Source organism: Spodoptera frugiperda, chromosome 25 (assembly GCF_023101765.2).
Source record: "Spodoptera frugiperda isolate SF20-4 chromosome 25, AGI-APGP_CSIRO_Sfru_2.0, whole genome shotgun sequence".
Lineage (NCBI taxonomy): Eukaryota > Metazoa > Arthropoda > Insecta > Lepidoptera > Noctuidae > Spodoptera > Spodoptera frugiperda.
The window spans coordinates 990556-1004786 of record NC_064236.1 but is presented as its reverse complement, the minus strand read 5'-3'; the positions used below and the strand labels follow the sequence as shown (position 1 = coordinate 1004786).

The window sequence follows — 14231 nt, the reverse complement described above, 5'->3', positions numbered from 1 at the left end:
GTTTCTTTATTTTGTCATATAAAAAATCAAATTTTCAAAAGTATTTGTTTTAGTAAGAAAATTAAAAATACGTATCAAATCTTTTAACATAATCTACAATATGAACATTAAAATAAAATATAGTCATCTACATACCCTATTTGAAAAAAGAACACGGTTGTTAACAAACGTGCTACTTTTCCAACTGCCATAATAACTATTGCGCGCCCAACGCCATCTATTGAGAGAAAAGCGACATTGTTTGATGATAAACTTACTACGAAGATATTTGTCATCTTTTAGCATTTGTGATTACACGGTGCTAAACTAATGGATAGGATTACTAATAAAAGATTTGTTAGAAGGGGAAATGTAGTGGAATAGGTAAATAGATAAGCTAGGCGTTATCGTGTCGGTAAACAAGATAAATACGTAGATGTTTTGTAGGAAAGGTGAGCAGGTTTGCGCCTACTGACCTAGTGTTGTTGCGTTGCAGTCTCTAGCAACTTTTTGAGTAGGAGCTATGATAAGGACAATTGTAAAAGTTTTTCTTGCATCCTAAATTTTTTTTTTTTTTTTTATTTGTATACAATGGCTAATTAGCTGTTAGTTAAAAACTAATTTCACGTTTCAAGTAAATTCTTCAAAATAGGTATCTATTTAAGGTGTCTATTAAAGTTGTCATTATATATCTCCAACTTTCTATCAATTACTTTTTTCCAAACAATAAACAAATAAAAATGTCATAGTACAATACTTTTCTACACAATCAGCTCATGACCTATACAACTATCTATACACAGTTTTAAAAGTAAAGCAAGCGAGCCACAGGGTGTGATGGGGGGAAGTGGTCGGTACAGCGGCGACCATTAGCTTGCAAGTCTTGTCGTTCTCACCCGTCGACGGATCATGTTGGACTAACTAAAATTGCAAGGAAATCCCCCTTGTGCCGAAAGCCCCCACTCTCCCCTAATTGCGGCTCGAGTGTCGATTTATTTGCGAATCATGACTCCCCACAACGACTTAATGACGACTTCACGATGTCTCGTCCGGTCGCCGGTAGTTCGCTTTTTTGGCTGTTTCGCTCATGTAAATGTATGTTAAGCAGGCCCTAGGGTTCGATTTATGATTAGGTGCTGATGTACTCGGTTTTGTACTTTTTTGCGGGTTTTTTTATGAGATAGGTTTCGACAAAAAAAAATTATGTCTTCATTTTAGTTTTCGATAGGTAATATTGAAACTATTATATGAAATAAAGTTATTTATAAGACAAGTTTATTTTTATAAATTAAATAATTAAATATTCATCAAAAAGTTTACATAACTTAGTTCGTTCTTTACTTTTACATAACTCCGGAAAAGTTGTTTTTTTACACACAAACACTTATAACATTATAGACAGCCAAATACTGCATTACATGTTTTCAAATAGCAGAAATGCCCATATTTTACTAAAACCTGCCACTGAAACTGTGCGCTGAATAATTAGACCACTGAACATGGAAGTTCGCGTCGCAATTCATAGATGGCGCTAGTAGTTAGGTTTGCAAATTGTTATGACTGTGTTTTATGGTATTGTGAATTAAAACTTTCATACGTACATCTTGTATTTATTTTTAAATGATATAATAATATAATTGTTGTTTATGAATAATTAATACTGTATTGTACTGTAAGATAATCTAGGTAATGGTATTATGGCAAAGTTAGGTATTACCTAAATAAAAAAGAAACTTAAATACATTAAATTTAAAGCGTAAATTAACACTGATAAAGCACTCCCTAGTTAGTCTCGTAAATAACTAACATACGTACATATGAAATAGAAAATGCAATGTTTAGAATTTTACACTGTTTTAATCATAACAGCGTTAAAAACAATATAATAGAAATACGTATAGATGTTATTGCATTTATATCAATGATGATAGTTTAAGCTCAGTAAGGGACACCAACCCACCACCAGTACCGCTATCCGGTGTATAACAATGGATTCGTCCCATTGACCGAAGCTGCGGACTACCAGGGTAGTTTTTACTCGCTAAGAGTCTGACACTATCTTTCACCTCATTTAAGCCAGGACAAATCATCCACTTTTCAAAAAAAAAAACGTAGTCCAAAATAACACAACTGACAAAAATCATAATTATTATTACTTACATTAATTATGTCAATGGCAAGGCAGACCAAGTGCCCATCTCTGCCTAGGTTGGGTACACAAAGCAAACAAAAAGCGTAGGCAATGTTATATCGATACTACACCTACCTATTTAACCACCTACAGATACATAGTCATGATAAAGAACCATTTTATCACATCAATAAATACAAACAAATAAATGAAACAGCATTAAGTGCCGTAATGTGCCTCTGCCTACCCCTTCGAGGATAAAAAGGCATGACGTTACGTAATAAATGAAACACGCCTAACAAAAAAAACAGAATAAAACTTAAACAAGAGTAAACGCTCAAAGAGATTGAAAATAAAATATATTTACCACCACGTTTGCACGATTAAACAAAGCGTAGAATAAAATAATTAAAACCTTCAATTGTTTCCCAATCCTGAAGCCAGTATCTACCTACATCTACAAATACCTACTTACTCTCGTACCTACTGACCTACCAATGAATGGAACACGCTAACGCCCCAAATTCAAGGTTCGTAAACGCGTATCGATCGCCGCAGTCTCCTTCTCTTACGCTAATATTTCTAACAAATACATCATCTTCATTTAGTTTATATCTACACATAATTTCGTTGTTAATATCTAAAATAGAATAACCATAAAAGTGCAAGGTTGCATTCGTATAGTTGCATTACACGTGCATTTAATGCAACAACGTCATCGCCTAATCTGACTAATTATTTTTCTAATACTACAAAAGAACAAAATTACTTGACTATTATTTTATATAAGGTGGAGATTACTAAGACGGGTTTAGCAGTTAAATTGAGATCGTTATAAAGGCGGGGCGAGTTCAGCGGTTCCGACCAATCACGAAACACCTATTTACTGATTCCTACATAATCCAAACTGAGGGTCTTATGTATCTAACAAATATTTCTTAACGAAATTGCTTCGGACTGTGACGTCATGCGGCTCTCTTACTCATTATTCTATTGGGTTTAACTACGGTACTGCAAACTGTGACTGTACTCATTTGCTTCACAATAAAGTCTAGAAGACTAGAAACAGATCTTTTTAAGATATAGTACTAGACGAGTTGTATAATTTTAACTGTTTATTATAATGAAATGATTACATTTTCTCAATTACTGTGATTGTTCCTTAACTTTTTTTTCTCCTCGTTCGTCGCTAATCTGAAGTAATATTTAAGATGTTTATTACGTAATAAATAACCTGTATCTTATGAGACAAATTGTATCGTTTCAGGTATCTGCGAATGACCTTTATTGGGAAGGCGAAGAAGACGCGTCTAACGAGTTCTTGGAGGTCAAACATGAAGACTCTTCACTCCTCGGCGGCTTGATTCGAACAAAACGGCAATGGCGTGAGTAACTTAAATAATTTTAAATTAACTAAACTATTGGTAGAGACAATTTATCACAGACCTCTCACGGTCTACTGTTGAACTATGGACCTCTTATACAAAAGAGGGGTTTGCCTAAAAAATAACCACTTACGCTTGACAAGTGGGGGTATAAAAATTTAAAACCTTTATCAGAAGAAGCTACTCTTTGTTCTAGGTTAAGTAGCCCGTTATTCAACTCTTTAAATATCCGCGAGTAGTGACAAAATAGAAGAATATTTTTACCTAAATAAAGTAAATACATTAGTATTATTAATGTTTCAGCTTGGCTGTGGTCGTCAGACAAGAAAGAAGAGGAACCAGTGACTGATTCCAATGACAATGGAAGGTAAGCACATATAGATAAAATCAACTTTAAAATAATATACGTAAGAATTAATTTAGTACTTCTCTGTTAAAGATATTCTAAACACTTTTAGCTTTTAAAAATAAATTACTTTGCAAACTATTTCATGGATGAAATCAGCAAAAAAATACAGCCAACCCCCCTTACAGAGAAGGAAAGAAAAGGTTACTTCCCAATTCAATGTACATACATTAAAAATACTCCCAAAATTAATGACGAATTTTGAACCCCAATCTTAGATTTTTAATAAATTTAGATTGCAATCGGTTATTGTCTACATAACTTCATTCACATTTGGGTAATATTATGCATTAATTGTTATTAATACTAATTTCAGTTATGGAAAAGATGATGCTGACGTCGAGGTCGGATCTGGAGTACCGGACAAGACCGACTTAGAGCCTAAAGAAAGTGAGTATTTCTTCTAACTCCATCAAATCATATGCTTATCATCATGTATAATTGTATTGTAAATCTGTAAATCTGATTGAAAAATTATGGAGTTTCTTGCTCGTTCTTCTCCATATGAATCTACACTTTGGAACGAGCAAATAGCTTCACTAGAGGACTGACCGACAGACAGACGTTATTAATATTATTATATTTGCTTTGACGTTCAAAAGTGCCTTCCTGGTCTATTTGAAATAAATGATTTTGACTTTGACTTTGATCAAAACAGCTTGATAAAGGCGTATTAAAAATATTTCTTTTTACAATTTCCAGAGACTCTTCGAGTGACTTTCTTGGTCATGGAGCCGTACATCACGGCGTACTCCAACAGGGACTCGCCTGAGTTCTTGAACATCTCGCGGTCGTTGGCAAACGCTGTCGATCTGCTCTTCGAGAGTCTGCCCGGAACACAGCGCTCAAGTCTGGTCAGGATTCAGTAAGTAACCATTTCTTAATCCCCGATTTCCCAACAATCCTTGGATTCCTAACCTAAGGCAACGCATTTGTAACGCCTCTGGTATTTCAATTGTCCAAGGGCGGTGGCGATTGCTTATCATCAGGTGATCCGTGGGCTCGTTTACCGGCTTATTACATGAAAAAAAAACTTACCTGCTAGTTGGGTTATGGTGTCATTGGTCCCTTTTGATTTCTTGGACTTCTTTGGCCCATAATCTATGACCTTTTTAACGTACTTCAAAAAAAGGAGGAGGTTCTCAATTCGACTGTATTTTTTTTTAAAGTATTAAAATCTGAAATATCTATTTCGTGAAATGAAACAATAATAAAATAATATTATTAATTTCCAAATTTTCAATTCCAGGTCCCTGGTCAACGATGACTTCCTCTGCAAGGTCACTTTGGACATCGTGTCAACCAGGAATGAAGATACGGACACCATCAAAGAGATTCTTAGGAACCACATCAAGAACAATGGACGCTTGGGCGAAACATCTGTCAGGGACGGAGATTTCAGCGCTCAGTTAATCGATCCAGGTATGAAAAGAAAAAAGAAAGGAAAAGCTACGATTTACAACAAAATCGCGAGTTACTACAGCGAGTACTTGAAAAACTAAATTTATATAAAACAAATTAGTGTATGAGTTTGATAATTTTTGTTTTTATTCCACACGAATACTGTCTCCTGTATCGTGATGGCGTTTTACAAACATACAAGTTCTGGTAGGTACACTGATATAATCTACATGAACTTGTATGCGTTTGGTAATGGTATTTCTGGGTCTGGTTAATCACACCCAGAACACCATTTGTGGATCACAAAAAGAGTTCCTCCGTGCCTTGATACGTAACGCGACAGCCGGTTGCCCAGCCACTGCGCCAACCGTGCAGTCGATTATTTTTACTTATCATTTTTTGTTTTTTTATTTAAGTTGGCTTATTTTTTGTTTACCTTTAGGTACAACGTTCGAATGTGATGAAAATGAATTCTCGTGCGACGATAATGTCTGTTGGCCACGCTCAGTTAAATGCGACAAGCGTGCTGATTGCAGAGATGGTACAGACGAACTCGACTGTCCTGAGAGTTAGTATTCATTTCTTCAGTGACTTTTATTCAATATTTTTCCATACGTGCTACATCAAATCTAGGCCAATAAATAAAATTGAAGTGCCTGTTTGTAATATTGGAATTACCGCTTTTTAATACCTGCATATGAATATACATACACCAAAATAATATATTTTACTATTATTGTCTGAACCATTTTAATAATGAATACACCTCAAGTTATACCGAGGTCTGCTGCATGTAAAATTATCAGGGTGAAAAGTTAATTGAAGTATAAGGAACATTATAATGACCTATTGTAAAATAGTATGGAAGCCTTTTTCTAATTTATTATTTTTTATTTATTTGCATTAAGTATATTTGTTTTTTTTTTATTTTAATTTTGAAGCTACGGAACCAACAACGACCAGGGAGCCTGAAGATGAATATGATGATACATCATACAATCAAAATATTGATGATCAATACTCGTCTCCATCAGACTATCAGACGCCTTACAGCACGCCTGACGACACTAGCAAAACATATGAAACAGATTCCTCTTTCATTCCTCTCACGGACACAGTTACTAGCACAACTACTGTAAATCCAGTTGATTATGATGACCAAGTGAATAGAGGAGATTTAGGAAATGCTGATTCATCACCTGGTACGCATTTATTGTCTTTTGTTTTATTAGTTTCTCCTGTGTCGTGGGTGTGTTTACAAACCAACTCACATGCAATCTCACTTACACACGACTAGCGGCTCAACAATCTGTGGCTCACACAAAGAGTTGTGCTGCGCGGGAAGAAACATTTCTTGATTTCTATTATTTATTTATGTTGTTTTTTTTATAGTTTTGTTTATTTTTTTTTCTTTTTGTAAAGGCACTACCACCGAAGAATCGGCTGCTGTGATTCCAACGAGCGGTACTGTATTCCACAGTGACAATGGTACTTACTACTTTTTTTAGCTTTAAAGATTCTTTACAAAACACACAAGAAAACGTGGTTCAATAATATTAAATTCGAAATATTAAGAAAAAGCAAAACGATATAGTTATTATGTATGTAAACTACATATGTTAAGAGACGGACGTCTTAAGAATGATATTGGGACACGATTAAATAAGAACAGCCATTGTTTCTATAAAAGTATAGGCCACATAAAGACTTATTTTAGGCTTAGACTTATCTTAGACTTAGGCAGGTACAACTTAAGTTTGTAATTCTATATAGTATGTTGCTGAAAGTGCGAAACTACTCAAAGTTAAATGACCCATCTGAACTGGTCCTCTCACAAGTGCCTGGGCAAAATATTGTGTCGTTTGTTCAGGCAAACGGCACGCGAACACATTTTAAAATATCATACTTATATATGTTTCGCTGAGGCGTATGTCCAGCAGTGGACGAGAACAGGCCGATGATGATACTGATGATGATGATTCGCTAATTTGTCTGCTTGTAGAGAATATGAATATCGTTGGCTTTATGACCCAATAATTTCAATTTTATGTACGTAAATGAATAATAATTATAAGGCCCGGATATAACGGACCCGTCAAAGTCAAAGTCAAAGCATTTATTTCAATTAATCCTAAATAAGGCACTTTTGAAACGTCAAATTGAATTGTCTGTCAGTCTGTCTGTCAGTGAAGCTAGGCGCTCGTTCCGAAGTGTAGCTTCGAATGGAGAAGAACGAGCAAGAAACTCCATCGTTAGGTACTCTTTTAAAAAAGAAGTTTTTTACAATATCTCTGATACACTATTTATCTATTGTATATATATGTAGGAACAATGTAACTACAATACGTCAAAACTAACGGGACAATAAAACCAATTTGTAAAGAAAATAAAATAAAATAGCGGGTTATTTCAAACATAGTGCCCACATATGTACACTTACAATTTTGAAATAATGCTTCTATACAAATAAAAATAATATATAATTCAAGGTATACCAGTAGGACCCCATAATTGAAGAATAGTGTAGTAGACTATTTTTTTAATTTAATGTCCATGTTGTAGATTATTTTAAAATACGTATTTTTTATTTTCTTACGACAACAAATACTTTCAAAGATATATCTATTTGAAATATCGTGTGACGTCACTTGTGGGTAGATTTCATACGTAGAAATGACGTTTAACTGCTCCCACTCCTAAACTTTGATCCGTTTTATTTAAGTCTTGTTATTTTATATGACAAAATAAAAAAAATACGTGTCTAATATTTGTTCGTTACCTAACTGATAGACTAAATAGATTTTTTTCATACCCCGTCATCATCCCTATTAGGTTGATTCAGATGTCCTGTTTATTTATAACTACGGTCTTTTGATAAAATATTGAGGAAAAGAAATATTCAACAATACACTTTTTTCTATTTCTAACCATGGTGTTCCCAGAAATTCACATATTATGTGTTATTCTGTGAACCAGATTCACAGAGAAACAACATTCAGTTCGTATTATTGCAGTTCTAAAGAAAGTTTTGTAATTTCCATTTTTCTATTTGTTCTTCTATAGCCTGCCCATTCACATACATTCGGTGTGACGTGATGCGCTGCATTGAACCAAACCGACGGTGCGACGGTGTCAGCGACTGCGCTGACGGAACCGATGAAGCCAACTGCCCAGACCGTAAGTACTCTCTCATTTGCAGGTAGCTGAAGATGGCAGAAGAATATTTTTTTATAAGGTGAATCTACGGGGTGGTAAATTTATTGAAACAGCAGAAAATAATGATTATGAATGAGCAGTCAAGTTACTAAAGCTGTATGCGAATTGGTATACGATTGCAATAGCTATGTTTTTTTGAAAATTGAAGTTAGTATAGAGATATTAGGGACATTAAAGTAGATCTTACACCACCAATCTATACTAGAATGATTATGAAATATAGATACTTTCTTCATAATGATATGAGTATAAGATAGGCATTTAAAATAAAATATCTACATACTTCAATGGATGTGGAACAGGCAAGGCTAAGTGAGTGAAGTGATATTTATGATCATTGACGATGGGTCAGTCGATAACTACGATGACGACAAATCGAAATAGGTTGACAAAACGTGCATTTTATAACATTTTGGAATTTTAAAAGGTAATAAACTAAGGGGTGACATTTATATATATATATATATTTGATACGACGACAGTTTAACTTTGAGAAAACAAGATTATTTCTTTTTAAAACCCATCCCATCTGATGTCATGACAGTCCATGGATGAGGTCTGTCGCTTAGCATTAGGAGATGCATTGGCAATAGCATCGCAAAACGTAATAGTCACAGGTGATTTCAGATTTTCTAAAAAATTGTATTGAAAATGTATGATACGTAGAGCCTACCGGTTATCTACTTAATAAAAGGAGTTTTAGTTTTTCCTGTAGGAAAGAGTAATTTTGGAGTCCTTTAAAAGTTTTCTTCGTTTTTTTCTGTATTGTTGCCCGGTGTTAAAAAATAAGCTCGTGTGTGTGTGTGTGTGTTTATGTGCACATTACACACCTCTGCTTCAAAAAGGCATCTATTGTCCAAATCTCGCTCTTGCCACTACTAAACCAAGGTGGAAATCAACATTCAATACCTACATATTAATAACTCAAAGTCAAAGTCAAAATCATTTATTTCAAATAGACCAGGAAGACACTTTTGAACGTCAAAGCAAATATAATAAGATTAATAACGTCTGTCTGTCGGTCAGTCCTCAAGTGAAGCTATTTGCTCGTTCCAAAGTGTAGTTTCCTATGGAGAAGAACAAGTAAGAAACTCCATAGGTTACTCACAAAACTAAGCACTGTATAATAACAAACGCGACTATAGAGTATATATATAAATAGCAGTGTATATAAATAGGACTTGCACCGTCGAGTGCACTCTAACGTTTTAGAGCGATGCGATATAATCAATGCCGAACGGCTTGCATAATTGCAAACATATGACTTACGAGAAACTACCATAGATATACCTATCTGAACTTAGATACTACTTATGCCTGTTTTTACCAACTCTTAAGTATTAAGGAATGCCTAAACTATGATAGGTGACATTAAAATACTTTTTGGTTTTGACCGTACAGTAAAAGTAACTTGCTTGACTGCCTCGTTGGTCGAGTGGTCGCAAGTGCGTCTGCCAAACAAGGGGACTCGGGTTCGATTCCCGGGTCGGGCAAAGTATTACTGGGCTCTTTACGGATTTTCGAAAATTACTCGGTAGTAGCACGGAGTCTATGGATACAGGACACGGAGTCTATGTGTCCAGTATATGGATACTGGACACAATTCCAGACTCCGTGTATTGCCATCAATAGGCTCACCCACTGCTACATGGGACTTCTGCCTACCCCTTCGGGGATAAAAGGCGTGACGTTGTGTGTGTGTATAAGTAACTTTTAGTTTAGAAATAGTTTAGGTGTCGTTGGTAAAGATGTCCATTATATTTCTATTTCTGAAAATCAAGATAAATGAAAAAAAAAATGTAGGTACGTTCGTAATAAGGTAGAATTTTACAAAAAATATTATACTCGTTTGAAGTTTTCTAAATTTTTTAATATTACTAACGCGAACTCGACAATGGTTGGCAATAGGCTTACACTCTATTGACATGGGACTCATAACATAACTGGTGAAAACAATTCAAAAATAAAATCATTATAAAGAAATACATTTTTAACATTAGTTCTACAAATACTCAAAAGTATTAATAGATTTTTGGATTGATATTGGTTAGTACTTAATTTGAATTGTTACCTCTGCCCTTCTGGATTAGTGGTCTGCTATATCAATTATAATAATGAACATCATGACATGTATCGTTATGAAGAGCTAGAGACATAAAATGGCGCCAGCTTTAAGTGGCGCTTGCGCTGGTTTTCGTATCACAAAACTGAAGCTTTATGTAAGTGATGCAATACGGTAACAGCGTTCGGAATTTTCACTAAGTATATGATAAATCGTCTTTATTTCTATAAGTACTTAAATTACAGGACAATTTTTTTTCGGAGATTCGAACCCAGGGCATTTACGTTGCCTAGCAACCAATTAACTACTGCGTCAACCATTCGGCTATTATGTCTACTACGATTACCAATAAATTGTTTGCCCATATCTAATTCACTTACACCATTAAATTCAAATGAATTAAAAAGGAGTAAACAAAACATACAACAAAAAGGGGCACAGCCAAAAATATTTAAAACATTTTGAACTTAAAATCAGTTTAATAAGGCTGTAAATCTATATAACACAGGCGGTTAGCTTGACGCGCTGGTTAGTAATAGGTGCCACGATTTGTTGAAGAATGCATTCGCCTGATTTTGTTAGTGAGATTAGTTCAAGGGGCTCTAGTGTTTTAGTAGTACGTCAGTACTTGACTCGCCTATACAGCAACGTACGAGTACACTCGCCCACGTTCAAACACTCCAGATTGCAATGTACTTAATACTTTACATTTAACAGTCGACCTATATGATATGGATTCCAATTAATTTTGATCTTATTTTAACATTTATTTAAGTTTATCGATGAAGGCATACCTTCTTGACAAAATCTGTCACAATTAACACGTTAACAGATCACCTAGCAGATTTAGGTAATTCAATTCAGGCAGAGAATTCCGTAGATTGCATCCCAATTTTCGGCCTGAATTTGAGTCTATCTTAGTCACTATGTCACTAAGTCTAGACACACAACAATATGTCGTAAATAAAAAGTCATCTGCAAACATAACATACCACAAATTTCGATAACACTGATTACAGAAACGTCTATTTTTAGAAAAACCTGTTTTGCTATGCACAGATTTAAAAAAAAAAATGTAATTAAATAAACTTTCTTTTTTGACTCCTTGGGGTATGTAAAATTTGGACCTGTAAAAGTTACAAGAGGCTGTGTGGATGCAGATTGATTCTAACCAGGCGATTTGGAAGTCGTTAGGGAAGGTCTACGTTTAACAGTGGACCTCTAGGTCTTATATGATGAAGACTTGTATCTTCGGGTACCCATCAGCGACTACTACCATCACATCATACGTCATCAGTTCCAATTATTTCCATACATAATCATACAAAACTATAGTTCTATTTTAATTTTACTAATGCACTGTGACCGTCAATATCAATTACATGGTAAATTAAATAAAACAATTACGTGGTTTAATCAATGTTCTATGTCCTATGAAATGGATAGCCGCATTCCCTTAGAATAAAGACATCGTCTGTTCAGGTTTGTGTTTATAAATAGTAAGCTTCTGTTTATCTCATGATATTCGATAGCTTTCGACTTGCGTACGCTTTTGATATTATACTCGTCTAAGTACCTTCAAGTATAAATAAACGTGTTTAGTATGAGTATATTATTGATCTTTGTTATTGAAATTGTTTAAACTGACGAAAGAATTAGTTTATGAACCGTGAGTGTGATAAACATTCTTTGAATATCTTTCCACATCTTGTCAAATATCGTCATCTATAGTTGATTGTAATAGGATTTTATATATTTTTGTTTAACGCAGTAACATCTTCATTAACGTTCCATTCCGAGTGTTATAATCGAAATATTAGTCATCGCAGTGTCGACTGTAGCACGTATCTGTGTCCCTATTGCCATAACATCCGTTATTAAGCCATCCATACACTTTTATTATGATGAGTTTAACATTCCGCCCACCAGTTCTTAGCACTGATAATTCTAGGTTCGATTCAGCAGTCTGTCGCTCTTTGGATGTGATAAAACTGAACTTGAAACGCATCGTGACGTTGATTTAAGTTCTAGTATTGATGTAATGATAGAAAATGGAACTGGTAAACATTGTAATCCAGAAAATAATAATAGGGATTATATGGACATTCTGAATGATGGATCACAATTCATCAAAACCACGAAAGAAGTCACGGTCGCTAAAATCAATTTTATAAACACATCATAAGACAATAAACGTCAAATATTTTCTCAGAATATTAATAGAATGAAATCAGTTTTACTATTGACGACCTATGTGACATTATACCGTGTACTTTTATTGAGACAATCTGTCTTCTAAGAAGGCAGAGTTCAGCGTTCATGTTTTAAGAATTGATTTACGATGATTGGCAATGATGTAAGACAATATACCAGTTACCAGTTTACATGGTGGTGGAAAAGGTTAGGGCCTTAATGAAGATTTTTCAAAATTTGAGACTGTTATTCGTATAAAAGACTATACTAAGGAAGAACAATTAGCAACTAAAGTCATAGATGATCCAAATGATGTCATCGCTGTAACCGTTTAATCGAATAACATAAAACACATTAGCGAATTTATTTTAGTGTTACGTCAAGGCTGTTGATGTAATTCTTAATTGTCTGTTGGTCTTGGCGCCCCTTGCTTGATTGGAACAAATTGAGCCGACTTGCCCTGGTGCATGGCTTGTCGTCATTCATAATTGTGTCCAAACACTGATTCGTGTTTGTTTGCATTGTAATTGGGAAGAATTTGGCCATTAACTGACGAGCCCTACCAATTGAAAGGATCATCGACTAAATCAACTGATCATCTTCTACAAACATTATGTTATCTAACTACTATTTGAAATCTCATCTGATATTAGTACTTACTATTTGTTTAAAATTAGGATATAGAGGATTTTGTTTTATGTTCCGTTCGTCTCTGTAATATTTCATAGCAAAAAGAACTGATTTGCAAAGGCGTGAACGTAAATTGCCTAGAAAGGCTTGCTTACCTTCATAATTAAATGTAAAAGCCTAGCTAATGAAATGTTTAGTGATCATTCGCCGGCCGCTCCTACAGCACTCACTGTTATTGCATTCGCAACGTCTTGGAATTTATAGAATTATCCATAAACACTAACTATATTATAAACTTTGGTAGAATAACAACCAACTTTCCTTAATTTCATTTACAACAGTACTTTTGATTGATGAAAGAAAAGCTTATTGATACGTACTTTCCAATCGACTACACATTTAAATTCACTATTTTTCTATTGTTATTTCTAAATTCCGTATCATTCCACATTGTAGACGCGTTCACAACAATCCTTTGTGCCGAGACAGGACATTGCCCGAGGCTCTCCGTACGCATTGAAAATATTTTTTTAACTGAAGTGACGTCACGGTGCTGGACATGTGCCATTCTTGTTCTACCGCCACTTGATCAAGGTTAAACAAATGAACCTCCTTTAACTGTTGCTTTGTTATAATAAAATCGATGAACTTTTGTCAATGTTTGACGACGGAAAAGAAAGAGTGTATAATGGTGGGGGAGTTATAATTTGTTATGGTCTGAAATAGAGTATAATGATATTACAGTTAGTTAGAATATGTATTAGGTGTCAGGTTTTTAGTTACTCATAAACTTTATAAGAACCGGATCGATTGATAATGTACTTTGGT

At 34.6% G+C, this 14231-nt stretch overlaps 1 protein-coding gene across 13 annotated transcripts in view; it reads left to right on the top strand.

Moving 5' to 3' along the window:
- The window catches only part of LOC118265725 (basement membrane-specific heparan sulfate proteoglycan core protein), a 165312-nt gene that overhangs the window by 61869 nt on the left and 89212 nt on the right, over positions 1 to 14231 (top strand). For all 13 annotated transcript variants that reach the window (XM_050704268.1, XM_050704265.1, XM_050704264.1 and 10 more), the window contains exons 2-10: positions 3378 to 3495; positions 3799 to 3862; positions 4218 to 4291; positions 4604 to 4766; positions 5151 to 5323; positions 5745 to 5870; positions 6244 to 6504; positions 6725 to 6790; positions 8366 to 8479. In XM_050704268.1, coding sequence (XP_050560225.1) covers positions 3378 to 3495; positions 3799 to 3862; positions 4218 to 4291; positions 4604 to 4766; positions 5151 to 5323; positions 5745 to 5870; positions 6244 to 6504; positions 6725 to 6790; positions 8366 to 8479 — 1159 coding nt within the window. The remainder of the gene's footprint in view (positions 1 to 3377; positions 3496 to 3798; positions 3863 to 4217; positions 4292 to 4603; positions 4767 to 5150; positions 5324 to 5744; positions 5871 to 6243; positions 6505 to 6724; positions 6791 to 8365; positions 8480 to 14231) is intronic.